Source organism: Colobus angolensis, unplaced genomic scaffold (assembly GCF_000951035.1).
Source record: "Colobus angolensis palliatus isolate OR3802 unplaced genomic scaffold, Cang.pa_1.0 Scaffold506, whole genome shotgun sequence".
NCBI classification, from domain to species: Eukaryota; Metazoa; Chordata; class Mammalia; order Primates; family Cercopithecidae; genus Colobus; species Colobus angolensis.
The window spans coordinates 588,067-604,163 of NW_012118555.1; the positions used below are offsets into that span (position 1 = coordinate 588,067).

General features: G+C 38.4%; 1 protein-coding gene across 5 annotated transcripts in view; it reads right to left on the minus strand.

Moving 5' to 3' along the window:
• Positions 1 to 16,097, minus strand: part of SYNJ1 (synaptojanin 1) — a 106,781-nt gene that overhangs the window by 9,126 nt on the left and 81,558 nt on the right. For 2 of the 5 annotated variants that reach the window (XM_011960137.1, XM_011960136.1), the window contains exons 24-31: positions 12,199 to 12,408; positions 11,468 to 11,611; positions 10,782 to 10,820; positions 9,217 to 9,264; positions 7,933 to 7,971; positions 7,740 to 7,810; positions 5,517 to 5,625; positions 4,755 to 4,972 (exon numbers count right to left, since the gene is read on the minus strand). In XM_011960137.1, coding sequence (XP_011815527.1) covers positions 4,755 to 4,972; positions 5,517 to 5,625; positions 7,740 to 7,810; positions 7,933 to 7,971; positions 9,217 to 9,264; positions 10,782 to 10,820; positions 11,468 to 11,611; positions 12,199 to 12,408 — 878 coding nt within the window. Of the gene's footprint in view, positions 1 to 730; positions 755 to 4,754; positions 4,973 to 5,516; positions 5,626 to 7,739; positions 7,811 to 7,932; positions 7,972 to 9,216; positions 9,265 to 10,781; positions 10,821 to 11,467; positions 11,612 to 12,198; positions 12,409 to 16,097 lie in introns of all 5 variants that reach the window. The other 3 variants (XM_011960139.1, XM_011960140.1, XM_011960138.1) reach the window with 3 other exon arrangements.

Here is a 16,097-nt window from a genome sequence, read left to right on the forward strand (position 1 = left end):
ACCTGCTGCATAAAGTGCTTTGCATTTGAATATCTTTATTTTCATATATAGGAATATTTTTATTTCAAAATATGTTAATTTGATAGAATCAGGATCATTTTTCCCAGACTTGAAATTACAATGACAACCACATCACTAGTCATCACATTAGAATTAATTTGTAATCTAGGCAGGATTTGTGATGACAATATTAAAATTGGTGCTATTTTTACAGAGAAAGGTGTTGGAAGGCCCTTTAAATAATCCTGCTATACTGCCAACTTTCATCTTTCTAAACCATCAATTCTTCCTTACCAATAACAATCTTGCTACTAAAACTATTTGAAAAAATATTTCCCCCAAATATTTTTTCCTAAAAAACATACTGAATTTTGTGTTTATGTAATTACATAAATGCCATTGTTAAAACCAAGAACCAATCTGCTTTTGCCAAAAAGGCCTTCATATACCTAAATCTTACTTTCTTGAAGTTACACTTTTTAGTTTTGTTAATTTTCATTAAAAAATGAAGCAAAAAGTGGTAAAGCATTAGCAAGAACAACAACATGGTTCCTAAAATCCAAAATACTAAGAAGAAGAAAAAGCAGGTTTTATGGTATGATAGAATTTATTAATGGAGACAGGTGGTTTTAAAAATGGGTGAAACTTTAGATGTATGAAGAAGAGATTCATACATCTAATGTGTTGAGACGGATGAAAATACATGTAAGATTGATAAATTGTCAGATACCTGTTACCCTGATGGTTGCTCCTGCTTTGAGAAAGGAAACAGACATCAAAGGAAAGAGTTAGGAGGACAATCCGAGATCAACCAGCAACCCTAACAATTCAGTCAACAAAATACTTTCTAAGTTACATACAGAATCCAAAAGCAGCAATATTTGCAGGTTGTAACATAAATTCAAAAGACAATTCCAATTCCTTTTGTAATTTTGTTGAATTAGGGTCCAGACTTTAGTTTTGTCTGAGGTTGATTATTACTAACCAGTTCAGTTTTGTTATTCCAAAAATAATACTCCAAATGATTTCAGAGTTCTAAAATATTTTAAGCAACCTGTTATGGACTGAGTATTTGTGTGCTCTCCCCTCCCAAATGCGTATGTTGGTTCCATAAGCCCCAGTGTGATGGTATTTGGAGGTGGGGCCATTGGGAGGTAATTAGAGTTAGATGAGGTCATGAAGGTGGGACCCCATGATGGGATTAGTGTCCTTATGAGAAGAGACACCAGAGAGCTTGTGCAAGTGTGTGTGCCTGCTCTCATTCCAGGCACCACATGCAATGAGACGGCATGAACACACAGTGAGAAGGTGGCTGTCAGCACGCCACAAAGAGCGCCCTCACCAGAACTCAACCATGCTGGCACCCTGATCTCGGACTTCCAGCCTCCAAAACTGTGAGAAAATAAATTTCTGTTGTGTAAGCCACCCAGTCTATGGTATTTCTTATGTCAACCCAAGCAGACTAAGACACAGCCTAAGGATAGCCTAGGGATGTCATTATTAGAGAAAATGGCAATGTAATGGTACAAAATGATACCATTTTTGGTATATACTATTTTGCAAAAAGACCATCCCACTGAAAATTAGTATTCATTTTAACAAAATGGTCAGGATCTAGCTTGTTTTATCTTACTTAAATTTTCTGAAAAATGATACCCTTAATATCATTAATTTAATTCATAACATATTAGTTGGAACATACAAGAAACTTGCACCTTACAAGAAATTTGGAATTTACCTTTGTTTAAAAATGAAATCATAATCCCTCTATAATATACCATTATTTTAAAAAATTTAGTATCCTCAAAAAACAGTTTTGAGGTAAATCTTCTCCAATATCTAAACGTACTACTAAACAGCAAAACTAATTTTGACAATTCAGAGACATCATCCTGAAATATATTAAGTACTTTAGAATTCCCTGCTTAGTAAACATGAGACTCTTGTTTAACACTCAAGAGTTTTGTGTATCAGCTCTGGCAATGGATAGGAGATCAAGAATAGGTTTATACTGAGAGGTATAACATTGCTGTATCCTCCATTAAATGGGTCTAGATTGCTGCGATTTTTCTACCAGGTCTCATAGTAACAGTACAGCAGTGAGTTCAGTTCCTTTACTTCCAGTTGCATTTCCTTATTTCTGGCTCTTAGCTGATAAAGATGACTAAGATGCTGGAAGTCAGATAGATAAGTGAGGATTTTTTATACTTTGTAAAGGATGTATGACATGTTATATAATCACTCAAATTAAACAAATTTCTTCTATACAAAATTAAAAAGTCAAAGAATAAATAATAAAAAGTAAAACTGGGTCATGTACGTCATGTTTTAAATACCTTGTAGATTTGGAACAGGGTAAGTAAAGACTTGTAAAAATTACAAATGTTCAATTCTAAAACTATTCCATCTCATTACAAAATATCGAATTTGTCATATTTAAAAATCTCACCATCAGGTTTGAAAATCTTGTATATTTTTCAGCTTACACCTACTTCCAATAATTTTTAAAATTTTTTGTTATTTTTAAAATAGGCATTATTTTATGGTTCAAAATTCAAAAGGTACAAAAAGATAAAAACACTCCTCCTCACCTCCCTCCTGGTCCCCCAGCTTTGGGCATTCCCTGGAGGAAACTATAACCACTTTGCGATCCCTCACAATGACACTTTGCATATAAACAAGACCCCACCCTCCAAGAAAGGTGTGTCTGTGTATCTAATATTAAGGAGTTTGATATCAATGACAGAGGCAAAAAGATACTTCAGGATTTGAAACAAATATCTTTGTCTTTTTGATGAACTGACAACCACAAGATTCAAGAACACAATCTAAGGGCGCACACACAAAGCATGTGCGTCGGCCACCAAATCGCTATACTCACTTCAGTGAAAAACATAAATCAAAACAATGGAAAGTTTTCTGTGAAAATGATACGTGTCTTAAGATGATTTTATAATGATAACTACAATCTCAGCTGACAGTATGCACTTCCGGAAGTTTTTCAGAGTACTTTATCTACTTTCTTATTGGTCTAAGGACACTTAAGCCATCAGAGTTTTAGTAATTATGGCACACATCTACAATGAGATGGATGCCCTAAAACAGTCCTAGAAAGCTCAGAGTGGCTAGCTAAAAAAGTTTTTTGCCCTTCAATTACATTTTAAAAACTACAATTGTATACATTACAAGAAAATAAGGAAAAAAAATCACTATTGACTAAAAATGGATTAGCAGAAAAAAAAAACCATTCTTTGAAGGAGTTCTGCCATTATTATATATTTTCAGCATCCTCAATTTTTTTTTTCTTTTCTTTCTTTATTTTTTTGAGATGGGGTCTTGCTGTGTCGCCCAGGCTGGAATGCAGTGGTGCAATCTCAGCTCACTGCAACCTCCACCTCCTGGGTTCAAGCAATTCTCCTGTCTCAGCCTTCCGTGCAGCTGGGACTACAGGCGCACACCACCATGCCTGGGTAATTTTTGTATTTTTAGTAAAGACAGGGTTTCACCATGTTGGTCGGGCTGGTCTTGAATTCCTGACCTCAGGTGATCCACTCACTGTGGCCTCCCAAAGTGCTGGGATTACAGGCATGGGCCTCTGCTCCCAGACTTCATCCTCAATTTTCTAAACTAAAAAAATGTAGCATGCTTTTTGGTATTAACCAGCTTAGAAGAACATTTATTTTTCTGTATTATATATCCTTCAACCTTTACAAATGTGACTTAATAAATGCTAACTGCTAACATTATTCATATTGTATTGAGTCATATTTACTTTAACATCTGTTTTCGCCCTGTAGACACTTAAGAAATTGTTCACTTCTGCCAACTAGCTGGAAATACCCATATATTTGTAAAAATAAATGTTAACTATTACTTATAAATGTGCTTAAGGGACATGGCCAATACATAATATTTCTGTATTTCAGATCTTTCCAAAGTGTAAAAGAAGACTTTTTATTTATTTATTATTTTTGGAGGTACAGGATCTCACTGTGTCACCAGGCTAGAATGCAGTAGAGCGATCATGGCTCACTGCAGCCTCGACCTCCTGGGCTCAAGTAATCCTCCCACCTCAGCCTCCCAAGTAGCTGGGACCACAGGTGCATGGCACAATACCTGGATGGTTCTTTAATTTGTAGAGACAAGGTTTCACTGTGTTGCCCAGGCTGGTCTTGAACTCCCAGGCTCAAGGGATCTGCCCACCTCGGCCTTCCAAAGTGTTAGGGTTCACTCATCTCACAGGTTTTTCAGAAGAGTGTAATGAGATACTTTAAGGAAAGATCACTTTGAAAATTCACAGTAGGCTGAGCACAGTGGCTCACACCTGTAATCTCAGCACTTTGGGAGGCCAAGTGGGCAGACTGCCTGAAGTCAGGAGTTCAAGACCAGCCTGGCCAACATGGTGAAACCCTGTCTCTACTAAAAATACAAAAATTAGCCGGGCATGATGGCAGGCACCTGTAATCCCAGCTACTCAGGAGGCTGAGGCAAGAGAATTGCTTGAACCCGGGAGGCGGAGGTTGCAGTGAGCCGAGATCACACCACTGCACTCCAGCCCGGCCGACAGAGCGAGACTCCATCTCAAAAAAAAAAAAAAATATATATATATATATATATATATGTATAACAAAATATAAAAAGAAAATTAAAACTCATCTTTTACTTCTTATAACAGACAATAATTAAAATAGGTATGTTCAAAGACTAAACCATATGCATCAAAGATAATATTTTGTGTAACAAATGAGACTTACTTGCGGTTGTGAGGAAGCTTCTGAAGGCAAGCTATGGGATGACCTGCTTCGAGGTGGTGGTTGTGGTGGGGTTTCCAAATTTGGCTGGGGGCCAGATTGAGGCATAGGTGCTGCCATAGGGACAAGAGGCTCCTGCAACCTTTGAGCAGGTGGGGCCAAAGAAGACTGTGGAGGAAAAGCAGCCTGAGGCTTCAGTGGTTCAGGAAGGAAAGTTGAACCTGAAAAACCAGTGGTTGTCAGACGTTAGGTGTATTCTAGAAAACCACGTTTTTTTCCTTCTTTGGTGAAATGTTAGGAGAATATTCTAGTTATTTCTTCCCTCAATAAGTAGCCTCATTTCTTGTGGTATAATGAAGGAAGCATATATCTATTTGAATACGTTGTAGAAGGTGGGAGATGACAGAAGGAAAAAGAGAAAAATACACAATAAAACCACTATAGTATTTCTAATATAGTATCTACCTTTCTTTTCTCTCAATTTTTAAAGATTTTTGGTTTTTGAGACAGGGTCTTGTTCTTTTGCCCAGGCTGGAGTGCAGTGGCATGATCACGGCTTACCACAAGCTCAACCTCCCGGGTTCAAGTGATCCTCCCACCTCAGCCACCCGAGTAGCTGGCACCACAGGCATGTGCCATCACACCTGGCTAATTTTAAGAGTTTTTTATTTTTTTACAGACGGGGTCTCACTATGTTGCCCAGGCAGGTCTCAAATTCCTGGGCTCAAGCGATCCTCCTGCCTCAGCCTCCCAAAGAGTATCTACCTTTCGACGTTTCTGATGTTTTGCTTTGGCTTTCAGGAGGCAGTCTTCCAGCAGATGCCCGCGCATGGCTCTGTGGGGCACTGATAACTCCAGCACGAGGAGGAATCATCTACAGATGGGAAACATAACACTTGAGACAGTTACTTACCTTCCACAGGTAAAATTCTGTGAAAACATTTGCTTTTGCATCTCATTTACTTTCTTCTATGGTATTAATCCCTGTCTTATCATTTTAAGGGTTCTCTACCTGAATCCATATAGTGATGAATTTTAAAATCTTCCTGTTTACTTCTGACTGTTTACTATCTGCCAGACATTATGTTAATTAAGCACTGTATAGGCATTTCCATTTCATCTTCAAAATATCCCTCAGAAGTAGGTATTATTTTATCATCTCTATTTTAAATTAATATGAAGAAATGTATACAACTTGCCCAAAGCCACACAGAAAGCAGAGCCAGGATCCAAACTCAGGTCTTACTAGCTGCAGGGCTAGGGTTCTTAACCATGTGCAATGCTGTCTTCATGGAAAAAATTGGGATGATTTAAAAATACACAAGGAGACAGAGAGACATATACCTGAGCAACTAGGAGACTTTGGGGAAAAAAAACACCCTGAGATTTGTTTGTTTGTTTTTTTTTTTTTTTTTGAGATGGAGTCTCACTCTGTGGCCAGGCTGGAGTGCAGTGACACAATCTCTGCTCACTGCAACCTCCGCCTCCTAGGTTCTGGTCATTTTCCTGCCTCAGCCCCCTGAGTAGCTGGGACTGCAGGTGCCCACCACCACACCTGGCTAATTTTTTGTATTTTTAGTAGAGATGGGGTTTCACCATGTTGGCCAGGATGGTCTCAATCTCCTGACCTCGTGATCCACCTGCCTCAGCCTCCCAAAGTGCTGGGACCACAGGCGTGAGCCACCATGCCAGGCCGAGATTTGTTTTTTAAGAGATGGGGTCTTGCTATGTTGCTCCAGCTAGACTTGAACTCCTGGGCTCAAGCAATCTTTCCACTGTAGTCTCCTGAGTAGCCAGGACTACAGGTGCATGCCACTGCCACCCAGCCATATATTTTTTTTTTTCTAAACACAGAAGTACAACTTTTGAATGACTAACTCAATATTCCAAAATAAAATACACTGAAAAGACTCATCAGTGAAAAATATTTTTTCTATTTTCATATGTTTGCTGAAGGATCTAAGCTAATAATATTTACTTTAAGCAAAATATGAACTTTTAAACTCACAAAAATCCTGACTTTTTTTTCCTGTACTTATGGTATTCAACAGAATAAAGAAAGTTCTTGTGCCCAGTGTGGTAATGGAATCAGTGAATGGCAAATTTCCCTTTTTTTGAAAAAAGGAGGATAAATATTTGAATATTACACATAAAAAAGAATCTTCAAATTATTAAGTGGACAGCTACAACAGAAAAGACAAAAAACTTCTACGTTCATAGGAAGTAGTTTTTTCAGTTCTCACAATCTTAATAATCTTAATTTCTAGGTATAGTAACAGCTCTCAGTTTCCTACTCTTCAGATATGGGCCTCTCAGTAGTCCCAAGTTCTACTGGATTAGCTGAAGTTACTGCTTACTGGTTTTTATTTGCTCTTTCTCTCTGTTCTTGATTACCTGTTATAGTCCAGAGAAAGTTTTCAAATAATAAAAAACCTACGTGTATAAGAGAACATATAAACATACAGAAAAGACACATTCATCAGTTAGAGCAAAATCCTGCAACACCATCAACCCTCCTATTTCTAATACCTTTACGGAATATGATGAATCTGATCAAGAAAAAAACCAAAAAGAGAAAAAAACCTTTAGAACCAGTTTTACTATACTGCATTTATCATTTTTTTTCCTGAAATGTAATTAAAATCCTTTCTTAATGAAGGATTACTTTATATCTTCATTATTCAGGTAAAATGAAAGCTGCCCAAATCCATCATCTCCTCATATACTGAGACTCTTAAGATATTTACTTAGTGACCATAATTGTTTTAAGTCTATCACTTTTATCCAAATAGTGGCGTTGGTTATTTTTGAAGAGTGTGTTAAAATAATGTTAGAGTTGGGCAATCATCAAGTGCAATCCCCTCATTTTAGAGCTGAAGAAACTGAGGCCTTCAAGGGTCACATGATTTCTCCAAGGTAACAGAACTGACTAGTAGTAAACAGGACTTAAAACCCAGACCCCTTGGCTCCAGGCAAGGTCTTACCTACCGGTCTGGCTGTACTGTATCCAGCAGGTCCTGGGCCTGCAAGTCCTGCTTGAGGTGAAGGCTGACTGCGTCCTGGAACAAAGACATCATATATTTAAGTTTAAAACAATAAAACAGAAACCAGTACTTATATTCCAAGTGTCTATTTCACGGTCCAGTTTTGAGGGTGAATAGCTACATTCAAGTGTTTTTACCTATGTTATCTTTCCGTGTTGTTCCAGGGCTTTTGGGTGCTTTGAAGCAAGAAGGGAAAAAAACAATTAGTTGCAAGTTAACAATTAAGCAATATTGCATAACATCAGCTTGCTGTTCTGCTTCATTACCAGCAGAAATGGGGGCTTTGGATAATGATGAAGGGTTTGGATTATCAGTCCTGAATGAAATACTCCAAAAGAGAGAAAAATTACAATATTTAGAGAGACCTTTATGGGAGGCAAGTGGTGACTTTAGTTTGATATCTCACTCATGGGGCCACTTTTAGGGTGGCATTCCCCATAGAGCTCTCTTTTGTGAACCCTGAAAACATACAGTCAGCTGTGTGAATGGTCACAAGATGTGGCATTGCTGCCCCTTTGAGTCTGGCAGACAAGTGGCTCCTAAGCAACAGACAGGACTGCATTTGTCAAATTACACAAGAGGCTCCTAGTAGCACTACTTTAGGGCTTCACACCGTGGATGTCATTGTGGATAAGGTTATCTTATGATGAGATCTTTCGGATTTCTATAACAAAATCCTATCATTAAGACAGAAGACAGGCATATGTTATTACCAAATATCTGCCTTATGGAAGACGGTGTTAAAAATATGTTCAAACTCATTAGAATGGTAGCTTAAGGATAAAATGAAATAAATTACTCTTGGGGCCAAAAGGAGTAGGAGTGATTATCAAGGGCAGCATCTTAGATAAACTCTCCTTTTTGTAAAGAAATTCAAGTACAATTGTTATAAGAAATATATCAGCCTTTTAATAACTAAAATCATAACAAATGGCCACTAGTCTTAAAGGTCTTTTAAACAAATCTGGCTCAGTGCTAATCTATAAAACAGCTATGTTATCTGAAATCAACTACAAAATACTATATTCTTGGATCTGAATTAATAGGGTTTAATTATAATCATTAATTTTTAAAACTTCAGATTAGTAAAGTACATTTCTAAATATTTTACTTATTCTGAAAAGAATTTTGAAGACATTCTTAAACAGTAATTTCACAACCTGGACATACATAAACTATATATGAAACAGAGTACAAACAACACTAAGGATCTCAGGGAAATTAAATGGATATCCATTAGAAACTATAGGTGACATAGAATGAAGAGAGGAAAAAATACAACATATACATAAGGAGGGGAAAGAGAAGTTTACAGCTGGACCAAGAAAAGATTTAGTATGCCTGTAAACACTGGGGGTTGGGGCACTGACACTGAGAAATAAAATGAGAGAACCATTTCTATAATGCAAGAGTCTTGTTACCTTCCATCTCTCTCCTAGCTACCCCAGGACTGGGAGGGGCTCCAATACCTTTTTAGAGAAAGAACAGAAGCTATATATTGTTCAGGGCCCACATCACAGAATGAAAGGCAGGCACACAAGACAATTTCCATAGTAAACTCACTTTTGCAAAAGGGCTCTTTTATTGCTTTAAATTTCTTCAACGATATCAATACAAACCAAAGTGACTTCAGATGCTTGGCTCAAACCTGAATCCTCCCTTTACTCCAACAGAAGAGTAGAAACAGGACGACAGTTTTCTTTTTATATATACAATTACTACCAGTAGGGAATTTAAAAATATGTTTGATGAGACCCTTTGCTTTAAAAATCATCTTACTCTTTATATCCAGAGCAAGTAAAAACTCTGATATTTGATAGTCAAAAGGAAAGAAATCATAAATTTCTGAGACTATGTAAGTCTTTTGAAGTTAGTTTTTGATGCATAAATATTAAAAACTCTAATGTACTATAATTACGTAAAGGAATTATTGGTTACAGGATGAAAAAACATGTTGCAAACACTGCTTACAAAAGAATTCAATTTTTAAAATTAAGACAGATTTCACTGTAATCCACTGGTTTGCTAATATAACTTCTGACAGATTCATTTTAAATTTATTTTTTTACAGGATGTTTTCCTAATTAAAGCAGAATACAAGCAAAAATTATCATGGAAATTTAAAAAAAAGCAGGAGCTTGAAAAGGAAAAAATTAAATGTTTTCTATAAAAGCAGGAGCTTGAAAAAGGAAAAATTAAATGTTTTCTGTAGGTCAATGGAAAAATGATCACTTAGCTATACTTGGCAGAAGCTGTAATGCTGAAATAATTAAGCTATTCTTATCACACGCAGTCATTAAGATCTACACACAGGCAAAGTCGGTCTGTAGGAAGACCTGAATCACTTAGTCACGTCACTAGGCAAGCTACAATAGAAACAGACCAGCTACACATGCACAGTAAGCCTTAGCAACATTGGATTTGTAAAAATTCTTCTGAGGAATTGTGAAAACTCACCTCATCTTTTCTTGAGAATTAGAATAAACAAACTTGTCAAATGTATAACTCCAACTGAGCTCTGTGAGTTTTCATGTAAACCAAATAAACTATACTTCAAACAAAAAGTGACCCATTGTGAATAAAAATTTCCTTAAGAAGAAATGAAAAGAAAATCATACAGTTCTTTGCTAATCCACAAGCTTTTCCACTAGAAAATAAATGTATCACTAATCAAATACTTGGGAAATGTTCTGTATTTACTGTACCTGAGTGACTTTTAAAAGTAATATAACTTTTAGGTATTAAATCTTTGTAAATGAATCGACCACATTTATTTTTTAAAAAATTATTAGGCCTGATGAACAATCCCAGCCTATCTGGGAAATGAAAGCCTTTATTAGTTTTATTTGTGGATTAGTTTTAGACTGGAATGTCATTCATTTTGACTTTTATCAAGCAAACCTAAAATGTCTTTCAGCTGTAGGGATCAAGCTCCAAAACATTAATGAACCACGATTCACACATGCTAACAAATGTAAATGTTTACCTCCAAATTCCTTTCTAGCGGGTGCAGGACTCCTGGCCCCTTATAGTTCACAAGAAAATAGGCAGTAGAAAGGAAATGACATTAAATACAGAAGTGAAATGTCAAAGATTGCTATAGTATCCATGATGTCAAGTATCATGCAGGAATTACAAATTATCTAGGTATTACAAAAACTATTATTCAATGCATATGCTTATAACTGAAGTAACAGCACTATATTTAATTTAAAAGAACATTAAACAAATATATACAATTATACATTAATACGTATGCTCTCCAGTTTTAATTATACATTTTACAGAAATTAGCATATTTTAATGATTTCATGCTTATAAGTCATCCAGAAATGAGGATTTTGAAAAAAATTAAACCTAATTTTACCTAAGAACAGTTTACATGCGTAACTAGATCAAATTAGCAAAAACAAAATAAACCTCTCTGGCTGGCTGGTGAGAAGGCAGCTAAAGGCAGCTGTGAAAACACCTTAGAGGAATCTACTCTGCAAACACTCTACCGTGTCTGTTGCGACTACCATGTTCTTTAGAGAAAAGCTAAGAAATAGCAACAATGATAGAAAAAAAAAAACCGGTAAAATCCAGAAGGTAGAGATTGGAAAACATGCAAAACATTTTAAAACAGAGTGAAGAATTTTATATCTAGCAGAACTGGAAATAAAAGGTTTTCACCTGAAGGCGGAGGAGGTCTCTGTGGGGGAGCCGGGCGTGTGGGGGGGGCAACAGGGCGGGGCGGTGGCGGCCGCTTGGGCTCCAAGGGTTGGGCGGGGTCTTTCTGCGGCAGCGGCATTGCTGGCTGCGCGTCAATAGGAGAACCTAAAAAGCACAAAGGAGGTAAGAAGATCAGGTTCCAAGTAGCTGTTGACAGAAGGAAATATATATATGTGTAATGTTCTATCAAATGTGCACAATGGCGTAAAAAAAGGGCATGTATTTTCAGTATGAATAACAAAAGCAGTCTACCATTAAACTGCCCTCTGGTACCATGGCAGCAATAATGCTACCTCGTGCTGACTTCTTACCTAGGCCTCAGGTGCTGAAAGCTAATTTACTAAGTGGCCCTGATATGGCACAAAGTACTGTTTGAGTTAAGTCATTTTGCAGTCCGGCCAGGAGAGAGAAGAAAAAGCCCAAATACTTATGGGTTCATACCACAGAAAATCATCAGTTGTAAGACACAAACTAAACCACATAGAAAAAAGATTAAGAACAATTTTCATCTAGTGACAGTTATAACAAATTTCCTTTCCATTGAGAGCTAATCATCTACAAGTTTTCCTCTTCTGTACCGGAGAAAACAGGGTGCACTTTAGCACCGAGGTATAAAACTTAAACGATGACTCTCCAACATCAAGCACACTGGCTACAGGAAGCCATACCAAACTTTCAAATAAAATGCATACTCTGTGCACTGGGAGGCCCAGGAGTTCTTGATGGTGCTCGGCTTGGTCTGATGGGAAGGGAAGGTACAGGACCCTCTGATATCGTAGGTGACTGGCAGGGACTAGTTCGGGGTGAAGAGCTGGGGGAAGTACCAAGGCCGGAACTTGAAGACGGCTGGAGATGCTGAGGAAGAAGTTCCTCCACTTCAGCACTATAGTCATCAACATCACCTAAGGAAAAGCAGGCTTGATCAGAGATAACTCCATTTTAACTTGCTCAGAGATTTTTTTTCACCTTAGGTTTTAAAGAGTTAAAATACACAAAACAAATATGAACATTATGACATTGCAAACACATATGGATTAAACGTGAAGGCGTGTATAAAACCAGAATTAGTAGAAATGCTGTTTCAGAAGATGTAAAGATATCTATTGTCTCTGAGCAATAAGATGCCAGGTGACCAACCACTTGGAGCTGGGGTGACCCAATGGGCTACCAATATGCCCCAGAGCAGCTTCTCCAGTACAAGCCAACTCGTTTCCTGCTCTCCTTCCAAACCTGTCTACTGTGCTCTGTGGAACTGCCCCACTCCCTTGCCCAACCCAGGTCCAGCCTTAGAGTCAACAAGCTCTCAGGAGCCACAGAGCCTTCCCCCAGAAGGCTCCTCCCTGCCACTCTCACCCCACAAAGACCCTCTTTGCTTTAAGTCAACACTGGTTCTCCCCCAGGGTCTCCTCATCTCTATTTACTTCTGGGTAGGAAAGTGAGGTCAAGGTAACCCTTGCAACCTGCCATTCCAGAACATTAGTCTTCCAACCCTGAACGAAAAGTCCTACTGCTCTGAGGCTATGCCATCAGGAATTTATGTAACACCCTCTACCCCCACTTGCTATAGTCATCTCCAACGTCCATTCTTCCATTTCCTGAACCCACTCATTGAGGACTAAGCAGAGAGCAAGACTGTAAGTCAAGTCCCGCACCATCTTTCTGTGTGGCATCAAAGTCCATGTGGACAACTCATTCAATAACAAAATGCCTTGGTCCTATCCTTACTGACATTCACCTCCACTCCTAACCCACACCCCTCAGAACTGCACTCCTCTGAAATAATAAATGCAAAAGTTTCATTCTGACTTTGGCCTCCCAGCTTTTCAGTTCTCTCCCTTGGCTACTCTTTCTTCTTTTGATTTCTTCAGAAGCCAGGGCTTGATCCCTCTAACTTTTACCTCCATCTGATTCTGCTTTCTTCTGTACCTACTTCAGATTCTATGGTTTTCCATCTCAAACATTACCCTACTTCGCTCTTCTTCCATTGCACATGCTTGACACAACCCCATCCCTGCACTGATTCCCGTTTAATCTTTCTGTGGTAGCACTTGGACTGCTGACTGCCTCTGCTAAGGAAAACCACCCAGTCCTGACAACTGCAGTCACATTTGAAATTATGCTTTTCAGTCTCTTCTGGGCTCCTAAAGTGCCTGGCAATTCCATGATTTCCTGGTTTGCTCTTCCCCTCACCCTTTGCTCTTCAGGAGCTTTACTGAAAAACTCTTCAACCCTCCTGAAACTGTGGGCTGTCCCACTCCTGCAGATAACTTCAACACTTCACAGAGAAGAGAGAAGTCTTAAGATGGGAACCCCTGCTTCAACAGCCTGCCCCCAAGCTGGAGTCTCATTACATGGTTGTCACTTGGGTATTTGAGGATGGAACAAACGGACCCTACCCAGCCTAGTTTTCTCAGTGACACTGCTCTACTATTCTGCCGTGCCCTTCCCCCAAACCATCAGCCCTTTCTCCTGTACTTCCATTAGCACTGTGCATTCTCAAGCTTCTCCCATCCAGAAACACCACCCTAGGACCTCCAATCTTCCTAGAGCAATTAATTGCACTCTTCTCTTTTCCCCCAAACTTCCTTAAAGAGTTGTCTACAGACCCTTTTCTCCACTTCTTCACGTTCCATCCATACCAATTTACCACCATCTGGCTTCACCACTCCTGAGATCATTCTCATGAAATGTCAGTAACAGCTTACCTTCCTGTTATTAAATCAGAAGGACACGTTTCTGTCCTCATTTCTTCTAATCTTTCTGTGGCACAAGACACCACTGACTCCTCCCCTTCCATGTTCCACTTTCTTTCCTTAATTTTTAAGCCACAAATTTCTCTTGGCTCTTTGAGATTTCTAAACAATTGACATTGTTTCTTCTCATTTTCTTTTCATGGGCAGCCTTCTTCTGTCTATATTTAAACTCCATATTTCCACATACTCAATCCCAGGACTATATTTCCCCATATTCAATTTATTCTATTCTGTCTCGTTATAATCCTATTGGCCAAAGTTATATTAATAAATACCCATCACTTTGCAGGTCATTAGCGCTTCCTTGACTCCAGAGCTCTCTCCTGAGCACCAGACTCATGGTTGATTGACTCCATGAACATCTCAAATTCAACATATCCAAAACAAAATTCATCTTCCATCCCATACGTACTTCTCTCTCTGCATTTATTTTCTTTTTTTTTTTTTTTTTTGAGACGGAGTCTTGCTCTGTCGCCCAGGCTGGAGTGCAGTGGCCGGATCTCAGCTCACTGCAAGCTCCGACCCCCGGGTTCACGCCATTCTCCTGCCTCAGCCTCCTGAGTAGCTTGGACTACAGGCGCTTGCCACCTCGGCCGGCTAGTTTTTTTGTATTTTTAGTAGAGACAGGGTTTCACCGTGTTAGCCAGGATGGTCTCGATCTCCTGACCTCGTGATCCGCCCGTCTCGGCTTCCCAAAGTGCTGGGATTACAGGCTTGAGCCACTGCGCCTGGCCTATTTTCTTCATTTACTCCCTCACAAACATCCCTACATAATCCATGTGGATCCTCTTTCTCCCGGCTTGGGCTGTGCACATGCTTTCTTCTTGGATCACTCCTCTATAGCGTTAATCCCATTCTCCCTGAGTCTTTGGATTCTCAACTTAAATTTCAATTCCTCTGGGAAACCTTGCCCAACTTTCCAAATCCAGGTTAAGCACCTTTCCCATGAGCTACCACAAAACCATTCATTATCACATTTATGTCACTTTATTATGAGTGCCTGCTTACTTGTATGTAACACCCAATAAGCTATGAGTTCTGGAAAGGAAAGAACCACAGCTGTCGAATCTCTAGCACCCAGCTGTATCTGGCATAAAGGTACTACATAAATACGTGTGGACTGAGTAAACAAATGAACAGAGAATGTGAAAATGAGATCCTTGTAAGACGTTCCACTCTTAAATGTGGTACCTAGCTATACAGGGCATTACAATATTATTATAATCTAAGGTATGCATTTTAATGAAAAACTGGCTAGAATAGCATATTGTGTTAGAAAACAAATGCATTTTAAAATTTTTTTCTTTTGATAATGTTGCCATCAAACAAATGCATTTTAAAATCATGTTTAAGGAAATTTTTGGAGTAAATACTTAAACTCATTTCTGTTCTTAGAATACCCTTTTGGAACTTCTACTTTTTTACCTGAACTTTAATTATTGGGACTAAACCATACACCAACAATACTAATTTGGGTTTTTATCCAATAAGAATATAAATTAGTATTTGTAAAGGTCTTAATATTTGAATGGAAGAATGGTAAATACATTTAAAGTATACGCAAAATAAATACAATATGATGTGAAATAAATTTGTTGTTATTGTTTTTTGTTTTTCTGGGTTTTTTTTTTTTTTTTTTTGAGACAGTCTCGGTCTGTTGCCCAGGCTGGAGTGCAGTGGCACAATCTCGGCTCACTGCAACCTCTGCCTCCTGGGTTCATGCAATTCTCCTGCCTCAGCCTCCCACTGCACTCTAGCCTGGGCGACAGAGTGAGACTCCGTGTCAAATAAATAAATAAATAAATAAATAAATAAAATAAAATAAGAAAACAACATTT